At 34.3% G+C, this 22,051-nt stretch overlaps 1 protein-coding gene across 1 annotated transcript; it reads right to left on the minus strand.

Moving 5' to 3' along the window:
* Positions 1–397: 397 nt before the first annotated feature.
* On the minus strand, positions 398–21,646 carry LOC143224961 (claudin domain-containing protein 1-like). The gene is made up of 5 exons (XM_076453510.1): positions 20,801–21,646; positions 10,718–10,825; positions 6,671–6,808; positions 5,452–5,549; positions 398–3,016 (listed from the first exon to the last, which is right to left on the minus strand). Exons 1-5 carry the CDS (start codon positions 21,039–21,041, stop codon positions 2,774–2,776), a joined length of 828 nt encoding a protein of 275 aa, XP_076309625.1. The 5' UTR covers positions 21,042–21,646; the 3' UTR covers positions 398–2,773.
* Positions 21,647–22,051: the final 405 nt, after the last annotated feature.

Consider the following 22,051-nt stretch of genomic DNA (forward strand, 5'->3'; position numbering starts at 1 on the left):
AAATGCTGTCTGGTAGTTTTCCCATGAGTTTATAATTTGATATTTTTATATGTTATTGGACGAATCGCGGAGCCACAAGAAGTTGCTTCTATTGAAACACAAAATAGTTATCGATTCTGAACTTGGACGACCCCAGGAAGGAGCAAGAGGGGGCATTTGACCTCTTACATTTTACACACAATTACACGTATTATAATAGTTAAACTAAATATAATTAGCAATATTTGATTAAAACCGTAAATTTGTGTTTAAACACACATAACACATATTCTTTCAATCCGTTGACTTAAATTGTAAAAGCTGATCCCCAAAATTCATGTTTTGCGTCCCGCTTCCCCGAAAATAGTTCTGGGGACGCCCCTACTTCTGAACAAACGTAAGAAATTATATACAAAAGTTTCGTTTGGCGACAACTTCATTCACAGTTTTATTATTAAAAATGATACAAACACATAGAACTACGTTAAACTGATAAGTTTATCTCTTACAGTAGTCCTCCATGTTGTTGGACGTGTTAGAACGATATATATGTTTAGATATATAAATCAAACGTTATAAAAGTAAAACAAACAACTCTATACAAATTTTCACACTACAGGTAGTGTTTGAATTCGATCCACGTAAAAATTCCAAAATTCATAGCATAAAAGTAGTTTGAAAATATAAATAATGAAAGTACACACTCGTGCTCACAGTATTAGTTGTAACAACAGTAGTAAAAATAGGGTATTAAAAACTGACTTTAAATATTCCTTTTATTTAGCTGATAGAGAAGAAACTGCTGAAATGGTTATTGACTTAATATTGTTGTTTTTTTTGTTGTGTTTTATCAAGTTCAAAGCTTCATTATGGACTATTTGTGCTGTGCCCTCCGCGAGCACTGAAACCCGATTTTTGGAGGTATGAGCCTTCAAACTCAGTCCTCAGCCAATGAGGATCTGTGTCTTTGATTATTGTTTCTGCCAAGGTACAAAGTAAATAGTTAAAAAAGACAAAAAAAAATCATTCTGCCATAATGCATAGACATGGTTAGAATCTCGCTATAGGATAAACACGTCCTTGGAATGATAAAAACATATGCAAAATATGCATACACATGAACACGCTAAATATTCTGAAAAACTCTTAATATGTAGCATCTACCTACCTATATATATAATGAATTAATATTTTTCAAAAGATAAAGTTGTTTGTATAGTCTTCTGACATTTTTTCTAATAAGTATATTTAGAAATGTTACAAGGTTATAGTTTACACTATTTAATTCAGATTTGTCAATTGTAAAACTTTAATTATTATGATTGAGGAACCACACCAGATCGATATAGAATACCTTTTATGGTGTGTATTTTTTCTTTTGTTATCACGTGATGACGTAGCGTTCACATAGTCTCACTTAAATTTCATAATTGACGAGCGAGAGTTGACTTCATATGCTCAGCCTTGATTAACTATATTGTATTAACATTGTGAAAGTTTAGACTTTCCTTTAATGGGTAGTTGAAGAACAAATGTCAAATATGCTACATGTAAACAGGTCAAATCGCATCAGTTCGATGTTTAAGTCCAAAGTTACATTCCTTATTTTGTGTATCAGTAAAGTCTACACTTAATTGTCAACACTTAGAGTCCACTTTTCTTAACCAAACTAGTAACAGTCAAATTTTAATCTCTCCCCCCGTTACAGTAGTGTTTTTAACCCGTCCACAATTACTTGCAAGGTTGTTCAAATTTGAAAACAAATGCTTTTGTTTGTTTCTTTGGAATTTCGCGCAAAACTACACGAGGGCTATCTTCGCTAGCCGTCCCTAATTTAGCAGTGCAAGACTAGAGCTAGTCATCACCACCCACCGCCAACTCTTAGGCTACTCTTTTACCAACGAATAGTGGGATTGACAGTCACATTATAACGCCCCCCACGGCTGAAAGGGCGAACATGTTTGACCGGGATTCGAACGCGCAACCCTCAGATTACGAGTTGAGCGCTTTAACCACCTGGCCATGTCAGGCCTTCCAGATGAACGAATCTTTCTAATATCTTAACACATTTTACAATTCCAAAGGACGAGACCGATAACCGACACGCAACTTTGTAAAACCAACAAAACACGTTAAAAATGAAAGGTGTGTCTGTAAAATGTTACGAGATACAATTCATCAATTCCGAAAATGTTCACGTTTTAATATTCTTATTTATAATATACGTTTATTACAGCTAAGCTACATAATTTTCTTCTGCTAACAATATTTATAACTTTGTTACAAAGAAACTACATAATACTGATATGTTAACAACATTAAAAATAAAACTTCGCGTACGATATTTCGCTAAATCCAGCAATAAAAAAATATTTAATAATTTATTTTCTTTTTTTACTGCAGACGCTGCGATTGTTTTAACATTAACTGGGTGGTTAAGAGTTAATGAAACATTTTGATATAAATACTTTTAATTTTTCATGAACCCGTATTAACGATGTTGGCCCTTCCAAAAATATCGTGTATGCTGTAACAGCTCTAAGTTTAAAGATAAAGGTTAAAATCTTAACAGTAATATATTGGTAGCCTAGACTTTTCTTCCAAAGTCTTTTTTTCTTAAGTTGACAACGTTTTCTGTTCGAAGTCTTTAACGTACCTCGTAACGTTTCGAATACTCTTTTCAACGGATTTATTTTCCCCAACTTGTGAAAGTATTTTATACTGATCGAGCACGGTTAAACAATCATAACATATTGTTAAGGAATAGGTCGAAAAAAAACAAACAAAATCCAGCTTAGTAGCCATATTGGTAGTAAGGGCCCGGATAAGCCGCGTAGTTGTAAGGTTGTCGTTTGTCGGGATAAACAGGCATGAGATATTGGATGTTCTTTGCTTGTTCTATCTTCTTCTCTTTTCGAAGGCAATGAGCAGCACCAAGGAACAAGATGGCGGTTAAGAGGCACATTCCCACACCGATCCAAGCTAGGATGTAGGACCAGCCATAGTAGAAGGTGGTGTACCCTTTGTGTTTCAAGACCTGTGGAATAATATAATTTCTCAACACTGAGGTTGTATGTGAGAATACACATAAAATAACTTCGCATTAATCATAAAAATGTCTACCGTTTGTAGAACATATACGAAAACAAAACTTAGATAATGAGGTTTAATATTCACCGGCGATTGTGCCGTTTACCCTTTTAGAAAACACGATGTTTACTAATTTTCCGTTTAACTCTCAGTGTTGTCCGCCTGCCTGAGTCCAAACAACCAAAAACAACTGGGTTAGTTAACGTTCTTTTTTTTGTACTAGAGCAAATATATTTCGAAAAATAAAAGCGCAAATCATGAAGTACTGACTATTGTTAAGCGCAAAGCCATGCAGTAGGTCGTCTGTACTGTTCCTCTACAATGAATCCAGATTTTGGTTATAAGGTGGGTTAGTAGCAAAAAATGTAACATGAATGGTTAACTTTAAGAAATCTTTTTAATGAAGTTTTCCACCAATCCTCCAAAAAGCAGTTTCAAGACAAAGATCAACTGTATATCCAATTAATTATTTGTTTTTTTATAGAAAAGTCACATTGGACTACCTCTATCTGCTCTCTCCACTGAGGAGAAACGAACCCCGAGATCTAGCGTTGCAGGTCTTTAAACTTATTTCTACACACCGGGAGACTGTCGAATTAATAACTATGCATTTGCACATTTAAACAAGGAAAGTCTTGGAAAGTGGTAGAAGTACGCCATTTATCCGACTTTTGATCTCTATTCGCAAAGCCTTACGTGGAATTAATTTAAAACTGTCTACAGCAGCGCCATCCCATAACAATTCACGCCCAATCTCTTATTTTTGTGAAAAAGTAGATGCTTTTTTTATTGTTTGTTTGTTTTGAATTAAGCACAAAAGCTACACAATGGGCTATGTGTGCTCTTCCTACCACGGGTATCGAAACCCGGTTATTAGTGTGTAAGTCCGCAGACATACCACTGTGCCACTGGGGGGCGAGGTGCTTTTTAAGAAATAGAAGTATAAAGATTAGTTTGTTAAAAAATCACCAAGTGATAAATGTGTGTGTGTGTGTTTTGTTATAGCAAAGCCACATCCGGCTATCTGCTGAGCCTCTGAGGGGAATCGAACCCCTGATTTTAGCGTTGTAAATCCGTAGACTTATCGCTGTACTAGCAGGGGGCGGGTGATAAATAAAACTTCTTTCTTGAAGTTGACTTCTTTGTTTTCCTAATGGAAAAAAAAAACAAAAAAAACTCGTATCATAAGTAAGTACAAATATAAAATGGTGGTTGGATGTTAAACCATGTGTTATGAAATTCAGTTGATTGTTTCAAAGTTTAATTTTCCTTGATATCTAATACTTCATTTGATGTTCATTTTCTAATACAATATCAGAAACAGTTAATTCTAGTTGTTACATCCAATCTAAAAATAACTATAAAACATATAGATAGAGGTTAGTTTTTGATTTAGTTATTGCTAATTATGTATTCTCCACATATTCTCAACTCACATTTTGCGCACCACGATAAACTAGCATTTCTCTGTTCACAATAACAACAACTGACTAAGATATAAAAATTTGAGCTAAAATTATTCCGCTTTGAAAAGCTGGAAAGTGTTGGCATTGCAATGTACTTCTTTAACAACTACATCAGAATTTCTCAAACTTTAGTAACCCGAGGGGCCCTTTTAATTTAAAATTTTCTCGCGAACTCACAGACCTATTGATGATTTCTTTTTGTTTTGAAATATATGTACGTATGCGTATGTATGAAAAGCTGTATTAATCCCCCGCTAGTACAGCGGTAAATCTACTGATTTACAACGCTAAAATCAGGAATTCGATTCCCCGCGGTGGACTCAGCAGATAGCTTTTGTTTGTTTTGAATTTTCGCACAAAGCTACACGAGGGCTATATCTGCGCTATCCGTTCCTAATTTAACAGTGTAAAACTAGAGGGAAAGCAGCTAGTCATCACCACCCACCGCCAACTCTTGGGCTACTATTTCACCAACGAATAGTGGGATTGACCTACATTATAACGCCCCCACGGCTGAAAGGGCGAGCATGTTTGGTGCGACGGGGATTCGAACCCGTGACCCTCAGACTACGAGTCAAACGCCTTAACCCACCTGGCAATGCCGGACCTTTAGCAAATAGCCCGATGTTGGTTTTGTTATAAGAAAACACACACGCAGGCAAAGCTGTATTACGAAATTAAATATATTAACCCATAAAAATTCAATTAAAACATGCTTTTCGAAGTATAAATCATTTTCTAAAATATTTTTATGAAATTTCATACACGACTAGCGGATTCCATTTTGAGAAACGTTGGCCTATACAATAAGTTACGGACGTTTGCACTTCGCCCAACAATTTATGAAAATCTCGTATTAAAAAATAAGTAAATAAACTCTTAATACAGATAAATGAATACTAATAGCTGTGCTTACGTCTGGCCAGCCAAAGTATGCCATACTATCTCGAAGCTTTTGATAATCATAATACTGCACTCCGTGCCACAGTCCCATGGCGCCAGCATCCACAAGAGCTGATTGAAAAACAAAATAAACATTACCACTATTTTAAAACAACAGTCACACTGCAATGTTATCATAAAATAGGGTGATTTTTTCCCCCAATATTTTAGTACTTGAAATATCACCATGAATGTAATTGTTAGTTTCTATGCCACAAGTAGATGTTATTTTGTTGGCTGCTATTCTAAAAGAAAAAAAAGAAGTTTCACTTCATTTATTACAAGTAATATTGAAACATTAAGGCGATTATTACATCCGGGGCGTAAGGACTAGAAACTCGCATCTCTTATTTTAGATTGGGTAAAACTCTTCTGAACGTATTATAATTCTGGTTACTACTAGAAACCGTATCTAGTTGTTGCAAGTAATTATAATAACATAAAACATACTGAGAAAAACTTAAAAACACTATGATGCATACTTTTTCATTTCACACCTTTATATACAACAAATCCTACAATAACATAATATAAAAGTATATGTACATTTCACTAGCAATAATTAACCCTTTCCATACGCTTTTCCACTACAAGGGATACATTCGACTTACTTCGCATGCTTTTGATGAATTTGAAAGAGAGTAGTTAGTTTTTCTGACAATAGGTAACGCGGCAGTAGTATTGCAAAAGGCCTATTGGCGGCAAAATATTTTGTAAAAAAGCTGGAAAACAACCATCAGCCAGAGAGCCACATAGTGCTCAGAGACTGAAGAACATGGAACAACACCTTCCAGTTTTCACTGATATCATTTTTCATAACTGTAGGATTTTTAACTAAAGGACTGCAAGAGAAAAAATATTTTGCAAATATGGAAGTTCACATGATGACACACGATTAACATATGAAGAAAACTGTCACCGCATTCATTTTATGTACAATTCATGTGGAGTACACTCGTGTCTCAACAATGATGGAAACAGTTTTGAACTTTATCATACATACAGACAGTTCTTATTATAATCAATCATCATTCTATTTGCCATAAGCACCCCTAGTATTTATATTACGGTATGTTACAAAGTAACTGTTTAAAATGTTCCTCTGGATGACATAAAATATCATAAATATTTTGTCTGGAAAGGATTAAGGTCAAGCACTCTACGTTAAAAAGTCACCTAATTCATCAAATTACCTGCTAGAAGTTGCAGAAGACCTGTGGCAACAATATTTCCATGAGAGCGTTTCCAGCATCCTGCAACCCCCGTGAAAAATGAGAAGAAAAGAAACAAGAAGCCCACAAGATACAGCCCGATCACAGCTCTTGCCATATCTGTGAAGTAAGAAACACAAACAAAAAAAACATTAGTAAAATGCATTGTGGACATGATACTTCCTCAGTCAGTAGGTTCCATAACATATATTGGTTTGCACCTCATTTGTTCTGATCATAATTATATTTCTAACGTTTAGATCGTAACTTTTAAAGTTTCAAATACATTTGTAGCAGTAATAATATTACGAAGTCACACAGGACAAAAAACAAAAATATATATTGATTCCGAAATAAGAAACTCGATTATTCGGACTTTAGAAAGGTTTGCGTGTCTTCTTTTGTACACGTATAATTTACTGAAGCTCGATTTTTTAGCATTTTAGGCCTCCTCACTTACCGCTAGACCACGGAATTAAAGTCAGATTTACCTTCAGAAAAATATTCTGTAACTTATCAGTAAGTCCAAAGATTTATAACGCTAAACAACTGGTTTCGATATCGGTGGTGGGCACAACACAAATTGCCTATTGTTTAGCTTTGTGTTTAACAACAAACAAAAAATCTTCAAAACGAGTTCGCGTTATCAAAATCTCTGTGTGAAAGTGAAATAATGTTGTTACGTAACGACATAATATTAATTACTGAAGGCATGGATCTCACTTATTAGTTCATTGAAATGGAAATAACAGCTTCGATTAATAATGGTTGTTCAAAACGCTATCTACAATAAGTTATATTTTACGCTGTCATTTTTTCACCTACGCAAGCTGCTTATTCACTGTAAACTCTTTAGACTATTATATTGAGGTGACGCTCTCACGCGAAAACTGCATACATTTTTTTGTAATTTGTTGCTATTTACCAAATTCCGAGTAGTTACTAGCCTATAAACATCTTATGAAATATGAGAAATATTTTAGCTTAAAAAAATATTTTCCTTCTTTTCCAAGACTGGCACACGAGACTCCCTCCCCAAGGCTTATGTCAATAGCGAACCTTTAACAGTAGACAAAATCACTGATAATATCGGTTATCGTTTTTAATCGCAAAACTGCACGTGCATTAATGTAATTACATTGCGAGAAGAGATACGTTTGGTCAAGGGAAATGAATTTGAATTACCCAAATTGCAACAATGGTAGAGAAAGTTTTATATAAGGAAATAGTGAACGTTTTTTGATAAAAAATTTAAAGAGGGCGCGTTTAGTAGAAGGCACTTGAGTCATAGCTTATAAAACATTGGGTGTAGTTAAGTATCACTGTATGTTAAGAACTACATTACTTCATAATTATGCTTACTACATTAATATGAAGTATTAGGTAATATAATACATGTAACAATTACAATTCCGGATGCAAGCAAGATTTACAATTCTAATTTTATGTTTGAAAGTACAAATGAACAAAGAGTTTGTTGTTTGTTTTTTAAGTCAGGTTCGCACATTTTTAACAGGATTAATGTAAAGAAATGTACTAGAACTGGATTTAAACGAAATTACGGAGATATGAATGTGCAACTTCTGTTGTTTGTTGGCTTTTCTACATTGTAAAACCGTAGTAGCTTTTCAAACCACGCCCAATGTATCACGTTTTCTAAAAATTTGGTTTTCCTTGTTGTTAAGCGCAAAAGATACAAAGTGGGGTATTTGTGATATGTTTATGACTGGGTTAGAACTCCAAATTTCAGTGTTATAACCTACAACTTACTGAATCACAAACATCGCTAAAGCAACAACAATCACAAATTTGTTTGTTTGAAATTGAGCACGAAGCTATACAGTGGGCTATTTGTGCTCTGCCCACCATGGGTATAGAAACTCGCTTTCTAGCGTTATAACTCCGTAGACATACCGCTGTGCCACTGAGGAGTACATCTATAAAAAGAACCAAAATAATTAATAGTTTTCTAATCGAATTTACAAGGGTTTTGTAATAAGCGTTACAATAACGTACGAGAATTGATTTGTGGCATAAATAACAACAATATTCACACACAACAAATGAAAGTAAACACCACCACACAGTGTCCGTAAGCAAGAAGAAGCAGTGAGAGATAGACCAGAGACAACGCGTATAATATTTTGTACAGCCTTATGACGAGTTCAAGGTTACATATCAATGTAACTTCCAAAGGAAGAAAAACAAGGAAGAGGAGCCTAGGTTACTGACATTTGGAGCAGGTCCCTGGAGTCGACTACTTCTTCCTGGTTATTGTGACCCCAAAGAATTTGTAATATCATAGATCCGAGCGATAGTTCCTTACAGAAAACTACAAGATTCTTACCGTTTATATACCTTAATTAACAAGGACCGAAAAACCATCCTTTACTTTTGGATTAATCACTCCAAAACGTTTATTAAAGTAGGCATCAAATAATATTTTTAAGCCAATACTAGATTGAATAGTAAGAATATAAAAAATTATATATGCGTACCATAATTAACATAGCAAATTCTACAGAAATAAGCAATATTTATTACCTTAGTTTATCTACAAACATAAAAAAAATTATAAATTACAACAAAAACGTAATGTCAAACTTGTTTACCCTCTTTTGATACAAGTTAAACTTATTCACAAAGTTATAATGTCTGATTAATGGAGTTGTTTTCAGTAAAATGGTGACAAAGATGTATCCAATATTTATTATATTTATACTTATTAAATGAGTGTATTGCAGGTTTTAGATTCCTCAATATGTAGAAAATGTAACCTAACTTAAATATTCTAATATTATTTGCATTTCCATGAAAAATAACGAATGTTCTGTTTAGAATATTCAATACAATGATTTTAGTGATAAACACTCTCTTTATATTGGTCCAGCCTGACCACGTGAATAGGGCACTTGACTCTCAATCTGCGGGTCGCGAGTTCGAATCAATAAACGTGCTCGCCTTTTCAGCCGTGAAGGCATTATAATATGACAGTAGTTGGTGAAAGTGTAGTCCCAGTGTTGGTGGTGATGACTAGCTGCCTTGCCTCTTGTCTTATACTGCAAAGTTAGGGACAGCTAGCGCAGATAGCCCTCGTGTAGCTTTGCGCGCAATTCAAAAACAAACAATACACTGTTTTTCTTACGAATGATTTCTTTGGTATTCACAAAAAAATAAAACTTGATCAAGAGAAATATTGAAAAAAAAACAACACGAAGAGATGAAAAACAATTTGTACCTCGATTTTCCTCTTGTATATTTCGGTATTCTTCTGTTTCGCAAAGTTTAAAACCGAATGATGACTAAAGAGCGAAAGAGCAGAACTTTACCAAGATTTGTTTCTTTCCTTCAACGTGTATTTTATGGAAGGTAATTTTATGAATCTTTGAGGTTTTACTTCGTGAAAATCAAAGTACATATATATTATAGACCATACCGGGGTCAACTGTAATCAATATTACGCAGATCAGGTTTTATTGGCCGAAATAAGAAATTTTACCGACTAATCGACTATATTAAGGGCTGTTTTCACTAAACCGTCAGCAGTGTATATCAATTAGATCACCGTGTTTTTAATAATACTTTTTTAAATAAATAAGTTAAATTCGAGTAATTTTTACTCCAATTAACTTTATGCACCCAAGGTTATGAAATAAACCCTACAGTTAACTTTTACCTGCTTACATATCCTCTTACTCGAGCATATTTTGTTACTGATCGTGGTTTCGAATCTGAACGGTTAATAAAAATTACAATTTGTGGGTACATGTATACTCCCCGATATTGTTTGTTGTTGTTTGTAATTAAACGCAAAGCTACACAATGGGCAATCTGTGCTCTGCCTACTACGCAGACATGCCGCTGTGTTGCTGGAGGGGCCATGGCTCCTGATCATTCATCATCTGCCGAGTAGGGCGTTCTTCAATTTTTCCTCATCCTATTTCATATTGTATTTTATTTTTAGATAGAATACTGCATTGTTTATTTTTAAAATGTTTATTTTTTAACAGTATAAAGTTTTGTACTTACGCAGACGTTCCCAACGCTCTTCAGAGAAATCATCTGAAATTTTATCCTCAGGAAGATAGTAGTTGATATTTATACATTCTGTCTGAACGGGAGATACGTAGGTCGAAACTAGAAGAGAAAAAAAAAATGTTTACGTTTGTTATTCTCCCAAAATACTCAACGATTCTTCAAAATAAAATTACATATTATGACCCAGTCAAACATTTATTTTCAGTTGTAATAGATGGAACGTGGTTTCGTCTGAGTGAAATGTTGATTGGACCAATTTTAAAGACAAATAAAATATAAACAGCTTTAACCACATTGCATGCTCATACAGTTTTTAACCCTAAAACAGTGGAAATGTTGTAGGTAGCAGTACCAATTGATGATGGCTGACGTGTAAGGGTTAAGAGTGCTCCTTCCTTATGTAGGTTACAATAGGCTTGTTCAAATATATTTTAATGGCTGAGACCGGCGAAAATTCTGACACATTAATATTTTAATACTCAAATACTTATTTTTTTAAACAAATGAAAACAAAATTAAATTCACTTCAAGAAAATTATATTATTTGCCAAATAAAATATACTTAATACTTGAAACAGTCAGCAGGTGGTGAAACTCTTATAATTAAAGCATTGAGGGGGAGAACTGCTCATTTCACAAATATTTTATTTAATACGACTACTGTTTCACCACTGAAGGATCATCGAACATCATCATCACAATAAATTAAATATTTGTCTTCTGTTTTCCTCAATGATACCATATAAAATAGCAACTATATTTCATATGCTCTCATAGTCTAGGCCCCCCGCTAGTACAGCGGTATGTCTACGGATTTACAACGCTAAAATTAGGGGTTCGATTCCCCTCAGTGGGCTCAGAAGATGGCCCGATGTGGCTTTGCAAAGAAAACACACACTCATAATCTGGACAAGTGCTGTTCTGACAAAGTAAACTGTTGGCCGAAAATTGCTTCAATATACTTGATTTCTTCAGTTTCCCGGCAACTTATTTCAACCATTTCAATATTTCAAACAGCCATTGTTGCCATAAGAAAACAAATGGCGTAACAATATACCTTCATGAATTTTTCTTCTCCTCACTATTTGTAATTTTAAAATTACATATTTTAGTGAAGAACAGATAATATTCATGAATGACTTAAGGCCTAACCTATTCTTCGATTCGCAACTCTCTCTACATTAGATTAATTTCGCTGAATGTGCAGCTCATCAGCACTCCTTAGAAGAGTGTTTGTTTAAAATTAAGCACAAAGCTACACAATGGGCTATTTGCCCACCACGGGTATCGAAACCCGGTTTCTAGCGTTGTAAGTCCGCAGATATACCACTATCGTACCGAAAAGCCCTTAGAGAAGGAAACTAAACAAGTACAGAAAGACTTACGGTAATATAAAACAAACAATTTTTCAAGATTTGTGTAAAGTCCTATACTTATTACTAATAACATATTAATCTGTCACTGAAGAGATTTTAAATAAAATTGTCCACACTAAATTGAAAAGACATTTACAACAATTTCATAAAATCTGGTAAGATGAATATGGTTATATCTTACAAAAACAATTTTTATTGATGTTTAAAGCTGGTATATATATATAAAACAAAGTTGGAATTGTTCAAACATGATAAGGATTAAACAAAATCTTTCACTCCAAACTGGAAGTATCAGATTACATCAAGTGTGAACACTGAACGTTAGTGAAACTATTTATCATTCTATAAATTTTTTTGAAAAATATTTAATTAAATAGATAAGATAATCGATATAAAATACCATTTTTTTATCGGCAACTTTACAAAAAAATTTCTGTATTAATACGGTCCTGTAAGGTTATTGTTGTTTTCGTTGGCGAATTCTTTTAAATTATCTATTTAACATAATTTCCCCTTTAATGTTTCCAAAGCTTGAACACCTGGAAACTGCTGTAAATTGTTGTAGGCCTATACTACAAATGATGTTCAAACTTTTCTAACAGTATTAGGCCTAACATAAAAATCAACTGACTTTTATAAAGTAACAAAACAAAAGCGGTAGCATCACAATAACTAATTTAACTCTTTACATACTTCACAACTATCTAGTATTTATAAACTAGCTTTGAATATATGAGAAAAAAATTGATGCCAACTGAGAATCTTCTAACAATATCTATCAGTATTAGGCCTAACATAAAAATCAACTGACTTTTATAAAGTAACAAAACAAAAGCGGTAGCATCACAATAACTAATTTAACTCTTTACATACTTCACAACTAGTATTTATAAACTAGCTTTGAATATATGAGAAAAAAATTGATGCCAACTGAGAATTTTCTAGGCCTATCCTAACAATAAGCGCCTTCTAAATAACATTAAAATTTAGCTTACAACAATGAATATTTAGAATGTTACATCTGTTAGTCCGTCATAGTTCGCCATTTTACCTAATCTTTACTCAACTAATATGAGGTACAGATTAAAAGTCTTCGAGGCCTAGAGCTGAAGTCTTCCACTAGCCTACATTAGTTCATAATACAAGCAGAATGGCCATTCAGGCTTTAGATTTACAAATCTATCATCAAATTATTGTGTTTTTTGTTGGGTTTTTTTTCAGGAAATGGTGATAATTATTAACAACAACTTGCCTAATAAGATTGTACAGAAGACAAATTAGATATTAATTTCAAGTTTTCAATACAGAGTTCAGCCTGTTGAAAGGTTACACATATAACAGCAATATATACATTTATGGCTCTAAAATATATATTTGTAAATAATGGTCATTGGCAAAACAATCTGGTGGACGCACTGTTATTAACACATGTACTTCTATGTTATTAAAATGTTTTAATCTATAAATTATGTTTAAAGCCAGCTTTATCGATATACATTGATAAGAAAGTACTTTACTTAAATTTTGAGTGTAACTGTGAAAGACCGCTACTTTAACTACTTGTTGCGAAAGAGATAACTCTCTCCATAAGGATTCGGTCCCAGGGGCCGACATGTAAATATTTTTACTAGCATATAGTTTCGATACTATAATTTTTAATGTACTTAGTGTATTAACACAAAGTTCAAAAAATTTGTAGTTTGTACACAAACATTTAGTTTTTACCGAGGTACTTTTTGCTGAAGTTTTTCCGTCAATATATCGACTTCTTTTTTATCAGTTCGAGTACAAAGTTATTTAATATTAAGATTGAAATACTTATTTTCATCACAAAATTTTCAAATGCATTTGTGTAATATATAAATCCTTCTAAATACATTACTAACGCTTTATTCACTAAAATTTTATACCTTATCTGTTTTCTCAACCTTAACTCTACACCAGATTGGTCAAATTTACCGACCTTGTAACAACGAAAAAAAATGAAATCAGTCTAAATTACCCTTGTTTCTTTCAAGAATTGCTTCCAATTGTAACGTGAAACTACATTTGTCTATTCTTAAATACAAAATTTGTCTATTTTGGAAGTGCCTGTCCATAAAAATTTTTCGTTTGTCCATTAACCTCATATCTATCTCTTTTCACTCGTTGTCAATTGTGAATTTTGCAATCTTGCTTGAATCCTTCATTGGAATTTAGGTCTCTTCTTGCGTGTATTTAGAACAATCAAGTACTTTAGGACTTCTTCCTTTTTTCTTTACAACTGTTAATATTGTAGTATGCTAAAATACTGTTTATTACTACACTTGTGGCATGTACCTCCGAGTACAACATCTGACCCTTTCAAGGCCATATCCTTGTACGTAATGCAATAGTGAAGTGACGTGTTTACCCGCTAGCAGTAAATGACTTGTTCTTACAGTAGCGGATTTAAGGTTGTGTAGGCCTAGGAGCTAATAATTTTTGTGAGCCATGCATCCTAGGGAATTGTACATAAAATAAAATTATCAATGCCCCCCACACACACACACACATTAAGACCACGGGCTCTAAGGCTGGGCCCACTCTAGCCCCTACCTAAATATACCACTGTGTTATTCTAATATTGATGGAGAAATGAAAAACATCAAGGATATGTATTTTTCAAAATAGAGTTTTGAAGAATCTGTCTATTTAAATAGATAGTTGATGATCCTAAGTCTGTTCAAAAGTGCATTCAGCGTTATAAATTTACAATTTCTCGCTAATTTTAAAATGTGACCATAGAAACAAAAAAGAGCACACTACAAACTCGAATGATTTTTCCCGATACTTCTGAAAAACGGAGATTTTCGTTTACGGAGTCAATTTAAATCTCCTTTAGGTATAGAATTTTCTCACATAGGGTTTGGTTTGAATTTCGCGCAAAGCTACACGAGGGCTATCTTTCCTAGCCGTCCCTAATTTAGCAGTGTAAGACTAGATGGAAGGCAACTAGTCATCACCACCCACCGCCAACTCTTAGGCTACTTTTTTACCAACGAATACGAGGATTGACCGTAACATTATAACGTCCCCACGGCTGAAAGGATGAGCACGTTTGGTGCGACGGGAATTCGAACCCGCGAACCTCGGATTACGAGTCGAACGCCTTAACCGCCTGGCCATGACAGACCCTCACACAGGGGAAATGACGCAATGAAATGTATATAACGAGTTGTTTCTAAATTTTAATTATGGTTATTTTCTCAGATTTTAAAAAAGCCAAAAAACAACCAAAACTATGTTGCATACTGAGAGCACTTTGTACCGAAAGTGTCGGTAACTTCACTCCTGTATCCACTACTAACAGAACCATGCTCAAAGACGTGAAGTTGCTCTGACATGTTTAGACATCTGCCGGTGGGACAGTGGTAAGTCTTTGGATTTACAACGCTAAAAAGCAGGCGTTCACTTCTCCGCGGTGGACACGGGAGATGGCGCAATGTGGCTTTGCTACAAAAAGAAACACGCACGCATGTCAGTCAGATTTTGTCATTTTAGTGTCACGCGCAGTTCTTGTTCCTCAATAATACTCTGTTTAAGGAATCATCTGTAATGTTGTATGTCTTAGTTTTTTCTGTAATAAACATAGACCTGTCACAAATGACGAGGCCCACACATGTTGTTTTTTAAACTCTGAATCCTATTGTTGACATGAGACCGTGTATAGTTTTCAATACACTTTTTTCAGTCTGTTCCTGTCTAACAGTCGTAGGCATTCTAGATATCAAAAGATGAAATTTTAAAAGAAAATTACCTTTGCTGACGGTTTATATACCTTATAAAACTTAACTATAATAAAATGTATTTAAACTTTTTAATAGTTCAAGAAACACTTCTGTTCTTTGCGTAATGGTTTATTTGCATGTGTATAATCACTCACGTGTCTAGCTTTTATGTTAATATCTTTTAGCTTTATTAGAACTGGTTCTATAAGAACAGGTGTCATTTTTCTCAATCTGCATAATTACGAGAAACAAGGTTGAATCATACGTTTATATTCTTCTAAAGACATTTGTAGATGTAGGTATTTGGACGTCCATTGTTTTAAAACAATAAGAATATTTTAAAGCGGAAGAAGTCGTTAAAATAATTACTTATGATTCACATACAACTTTTATTCATTCATTACTTTAAGTTCAATGAAACGTATATACAAAGTTACAAACACACTTAACTGAAATTATTCAGCATCCGTTCTTGTTTATTTGTTTATTTTTCCTTCAAAACAATGAACAATATCAGTAACAAAACATGCTGACATGTACATTATTGTCATATTCCAATTTGAGCCAAAAACCGTCACTGTAAAACACAATACATTGTACTTGAAACAACATAAGGGAAAAATATGTATTTTCAAGAGAAATGGACAAACAAACAAAAGCCCTTATTTTAGCTTGTGAAATTGTTGAACACTTATTTGTATTTATAGTAAACATAACTAAGGCCATCTTCAATCTTATTTTTGTACTACCGAGGATGCGTTTGTTTCCGTTTAATGCACGTGATTATACTGTTAAATGTGTGTTGCGCAAGCCCCGCCTACTCCCAAAACTTGTAGAAGACTCTCGAGTGTAAGAATCAACGTTTTACGAAAACACTAGCGAATCTTGGAATATTGTTGAACAATCGAGAATGTCGTCTTAAAGTATATAAACCACCTCGCCAATAAACAGAATAGAATATTGTTTGTCAGCTCCAGTAGGTGAACTCGGAAGATATAATTGAAATTAACGCTTATTAATCGAAAAACTACAGATATTTGACCAGGAACGTTCAGAGATTTGAAACATTAAAACCGTTTAGCTTCAAAACATTAACTTCGAACGTTAGCATTTCTATGAAGACGTTAGATATTGTCGTCGATGAAAACTTACTTGTGCTTCAAGCTAGCTAGCTTCAAGTGTACAGGGGTGTATCAACAAAGAAGTAATTCGCACTCCGTGAACGTCAATAAAAGATACAGTTTCAGACCAAATACAAAACTCAATGTAGTTTGTAAGTTTGTGACTATTGTATATAAACCAATATTTTTAACAACTATCCGTTTTGTTTTGTTTTAATTTCGTGCAAAGCTACATGAGGGCTATATGCGCTAGCCGTCCCTAATTTAGTAGTGTAAGATTAGATGGAAGGCAGCTAGTCATCACCACCCAACGCCAACTCTTGGGCGATTCTTTTACCAACGAATAGTGGGATTGACCGTGACATTATAACGTCCTCGCGGCTAAAGGGGCAAACATGTTTGGTGTGACGAGGATAACTATTCGTAATAACCATTATTATAAATTGTAGTGTTGTTTTTATGTATTAAAATATATTTGTGTTGAGAAAGAACAGTGCATGTATCATTCTTGTTGGCAAATATATATTTGATACATATTAAAATTTAATTAACTTCTTAATTTAAAATTCCAGTTTCCATTTATTGGAAATCGTAATACGTAACGGATGTAATATAATAAAGCGGAGACGCGTTCGAAGTAACTTGTAATACACAATAAAAATTACACAAGGGCAAACTACACTAGCCATCCCTAATTTAAACAAAAAACACAAAATTTTAAATAAAACGGACTTCGATAAAAGGCTGATGTATATATAAAACTAAGATCTTTTTAAAATGTTATGAATATGGCTACCTTGGTATATAAAGTTTGTAATATTTTTGCTTACGTACCTATAAAAATTATGGTTAATATTTTAGTAGTTATGGGCTTACTAAATGTTTTATTTACGAAGAGATATAAGGCTGTTACAGCATATTACAGTTTGTTAATGTTCTTCTCAGAGTCTCTCCACCACTTTTAAATTGAAACGAACAAACAAATCTTGACATTTAACGACCCAGGTCCTTTAGTTGTTTGGAAGGCAACGAGTGCATATTTCCTCATGCAAGGCCTAACGAAGTAACGAGTTAAAATTTTTTACAGGTGATTTCACTGTGTATCAAGCGGAAAACAGACGGAATTTTGAAGAGTCAGTGTCGCGTAAGAAAATATCAGAATCTTCCAAGAATCAAGTTAACCCCTAATACATTAAACAAGAAAGACCGGAATTTGCTGCTATAGGGGGAAGTGGAACTTACCTCATTCGTATCCCTCGCAAAATAATTTGATGATGAACCTTATGGTTCGGAGAAGTCGATTAAAATCAACTTAAAAATATAGTAATAATAATAATAAAAGGAAAGAAAAGTTACAATGAAAACTTAACCTTGAGGTATATACCCACAAAGATCCAAATGTTGCACAGTTTTAATCATGTATTGACAACATTCGTAAACAGATTGCAACAACGTGTGTGAGGAAGTATATTTTCTTCTCAAGTTGAGGCCCGGTATGGCCAATTGGTTAAGGCACTTGACTCGTAATTTTGGGGTTGCGGATTCGAATCTCCGTCACACCAAACGTACTCGCCCTTCCAGCCGTGGGAGCGTTATAATGTGACGGTCAATCCCTGTATTCGTTGGTAAAAGAGTAGCCCAAGAGTTGGCGGTGGGTGGTGATGACTAGTTGCCTTCCCTCTAGTCTTACACTGCTAAATTACGGGCGGCTAGCGCAGATAGCCCTCGTGTAGCTTTGCGCGAAATTAAAAAAACAAAACAAAAACTTCTCAAGTTAATAATCTAAAACGTTAAGCATAGATAAGTTTGCTTACTAGTTTTTGCACAAGTCTTACAAAGTGTTATCTGCACATAGTCGTTCGTAATTTATTTTGTGTTAAGTTTCGTGCAATGCTACTTACTTCAGGAATATCTATGTCAGTCTTCCCTAAGTTAAAAATGACATACTAGAGGGAAAGCAGTTATACAACAACACCCATTGCCAACTCTTGGACTACCCTAATTGAATAATGAGATTGATTGTAATATTATAACGCTCCAACGGCTGAAACTGAAAATAAACACATTCAATGATGGGATTCGAACTGGTGACCCGCAAATTGTGAATCGAGTTCTCTAATCATCAGGCCCCCATAATTTTGAACTGATAGACTCAAGGAAAGACAGTTATTTAATAAAAACCCGACCAACCCGTAGTCTATGTTCGTTTGACTGAGTGTTAGAATTCGACACTCACTCTTAGCCTTAAGTGACAAGCACCTAATTCTTCAAAAGCAGAGCAAGAGTTTGTGGTCACATGATATAAATCACTAACCATAAGAATCACAATCTATACATACTAACAACAGGCCACGCCCAGCCCTAAAAATATGGATAGAAATATTCACGAGCCAATTTACAAAAACTCTAATAGAGCATACAGGCAAAATTAATCTTATAAAGGAGACTTCTTCTTGAAACAACACTCAAGACCTTCTTTCCCAATGGCTAAGGCTTCTAAAATATTGACAATAGCAAAAAAAGTTGATTTTCAAATGTTCAGACAAAATTCAGAGTTCATCCATTTGTTAATTATTATTCCTATTCTTGTTTCACAAGAATATAGAAGAAATGGCTGGGAATATTTTACTCAGACTTGGGCAAACCCACTAAAACCTCCTGCACAGGCTACAGAACTAATTTTTATTGACTCTTGAAAGAGAAGGAGCGATTTCATCAGTTTTTTTCATCCCTACTCATCAAGTTTCTCTTCCTATACGTACCGCGCCAAAACATATGCACAGCTGCTAAACAAACTCCTGTGAAGGTTGTATGGCTACTTTTAAGTTGATTCTTGAAAGTTGAGATTCACACTCTAAAATTTTGTTAATTCTTCTTCGCTACCAACTTACGATCTTCGAAATCATTCAACTTCAAAGCATCGCAGAAATGTCGAAGCCATTTATGTATCCTTAGAATAGTCAGAAATATTTGTTTTATTAGAGTAAACCATATGTCTCCAACCTTTTTATTATGGATTATATATTTAAAAGCCGTTACAGAAAAAACGGCTATGAATATTTTACTGAAACCTGGACAACACTAATGAATGCAGTACTGAGTAGGTTATATCGTAGTTTTAAAATTAATTCTAGAATCTTCATTTATTCGCCATAGAGAATTTCCTTGAAGGTCCACAATTGAAAGACTCTGGTGTTTCACTAATGCGCACTAATTGGATACTACCACCTTAAGGATTCATCATTTGTTCGCTGTTGTACTTTGCTTCTACGTGGTTTTCGGCGACAATTTCAGTGAGCTTTCTAATTCAAACAGCAGACGATTACCATAATATATTTCTTTACTCTTAAGGGGGTGATTTATTTTACAGATTTAAATGTTGTTGGTTTTTTTTTGGGGGGAGGGGGGAGGGAATGCAGTAATAAACTATTGAAAAGCATGTGACATTCAACTAAATTTGAATGGACACATAAAACTAAGTAAACAAGGTAATTAAAAGTAGTTAGTTTAAAAAGTGGAATAGGGATCTTAAAAATATAAAAACAAGTTAAAACAAACTGCAAAAATCATATAAATCTAACTTAATATTTGTATTTTGATTCAACTCATTTCTGTACTTTTTATACGATCCTTATTCCACTTTTTAAAGTAATAATTGAATTATATTGTATAAAGTAACTCGCTTGTATCAGTTGTAAATGTGATTCCACTGTCCTCTTATTTTGATCAGCTTTTTTTTTTGTACTTTCTCTATACATTAAAAAAAAAAAAACACGCAAAAGCCGCAGTTAAAACTATATAGTAATGAAAAAAATAAATCCTACGTACCACCACGTGGCTTTTGCTGTGGAAAACAGATTCTGAACAGGCCTTCATCTCTGTCGAAATATCTTGCATCATTTTCAAATTTTTTCAGGTCCTCCGTATTCCCCTCGAGCCGTGCACGAATGATGGTTCTATTCACCCGTATCTCATACCAATTGTCCGTACCGAAACCAACAGCAAGACAAACTATCGCCACTACAGCGCCAATCGTAGCTACTGACAAAGTCACGGCGGAACAAGCCATGTTACGTAAAGTGAACTGAACTATGTATGTTGGTTGTTCCTTCTTTCCTACAAATTATCCTGATTTCCTTAAGGTATTTTTAATTTTACTGAAGAGTTTTATGGACTCTGTACTTTCCGAATTATGTATTATCTTTAAAACAATTAAAAACAAAAGAAAAGTAAAAGAAACGCTGTGGTTCTTTATTTTAAATATTAACGAGAACTCAGTTTTCACCTGTGAACCAACCCTCGCTAATACACAGTAAAACCTGGCGCCTTCAACTCTCCCTCCCCTGCGTACCAGAGGCTAACATTCAATAAAGGCCACGTGGCTCGTGTGGAGCGTGTCGTCGAAGCAGGTTCCCAAACTTCTAGTCTGTTGCGTTGTCTTAGTTCAAGAAAGTTATTACAAATGCCAGTTTACATTCTATCACAGTTACTACTAGTAGATAAACTGGCATATATGATTGTCGATACTTATCTGTCACTCGCCGAGTTCGTCTTATAAGAAATCGAAAATTAAATATTGACAGAAGTTCCTGTGTACCTTTCAAGTAAGCTAGCTGCTTACAACCCCTAAACAGGTGCAAAGATACAGTAGGGCGGAAAGAATGTTGGTCACGTGGCGAAAAAAAACCCACAGGCATTCTTGTTTAAAGACACGTAGAAACTGGATTGAGAGTTGTCATATCAAATGAATGGATGTTTTTCACCAAACTATATAAATATAAGACTAAATTCTAATTTCTTCTTGTTTCATGTGTCATTTCATTAGTCCAATACATAATGTTATTATGTGATATCAAATATCGAGATTTAAACGCTATAATCTTACCTAGAAAATACATTGAGTAATATGGTAAGCCTGAAACATTTTGTTATACACGTTGAGATACAAACTGTACGTTGACACATATAATTTTAACTCAACCACCATCTTCTTTTGGTAATACTATACAGTTGACGTCAGAACTTTGTCAAGACCTTCGGGCCCGGCAAGGCCAGATGGCTAGGGCGCTCGACTCGTAA

This window comes from Tachypleus tridentatus, chromosome 9 (genome assembly GCF_004210375.1).
Source record: "Tachypleus tridentatus isolate NWPU-2018 chromosome 9, ASM421037v1, whole genome shotgun sequence".
Classification (NCBI taxonomy): Eukaryota; Metazoa; Arthropoda; class Merostomata; order Xiphosura; family Limulidae; genus Tachypleus; species Tachypleus tridentatus.

What these genes read in the sequence shown, in the direction of transcription:
- LOC143224961 (XM_076453510.1), bottom strand. Translation starts at nt 21,041, where the DNA reads ATGGCTTGTTCCGCCGTGACTTTGTCAGTAGCTACGATTGGCGCTGTA. An exon ending in ACAGCAAAAGCCACGTGGTG is followed by an intron (nt 10,826 to 20,800) that starts GTACGTAGGATT and finishes TTTCTCTTCTAG; the next exon opens with TTTCGACCTACGTATCTCCC. An exon ending in CATACTTTGGCTGGCCAGAC is followed by an intron (nt 3,017 to 5,451) that starts GTAAGCACAGCT and finishes ATTATTCCACAG; the next exon opens with GTCTTGAAACACAAAGGGTA.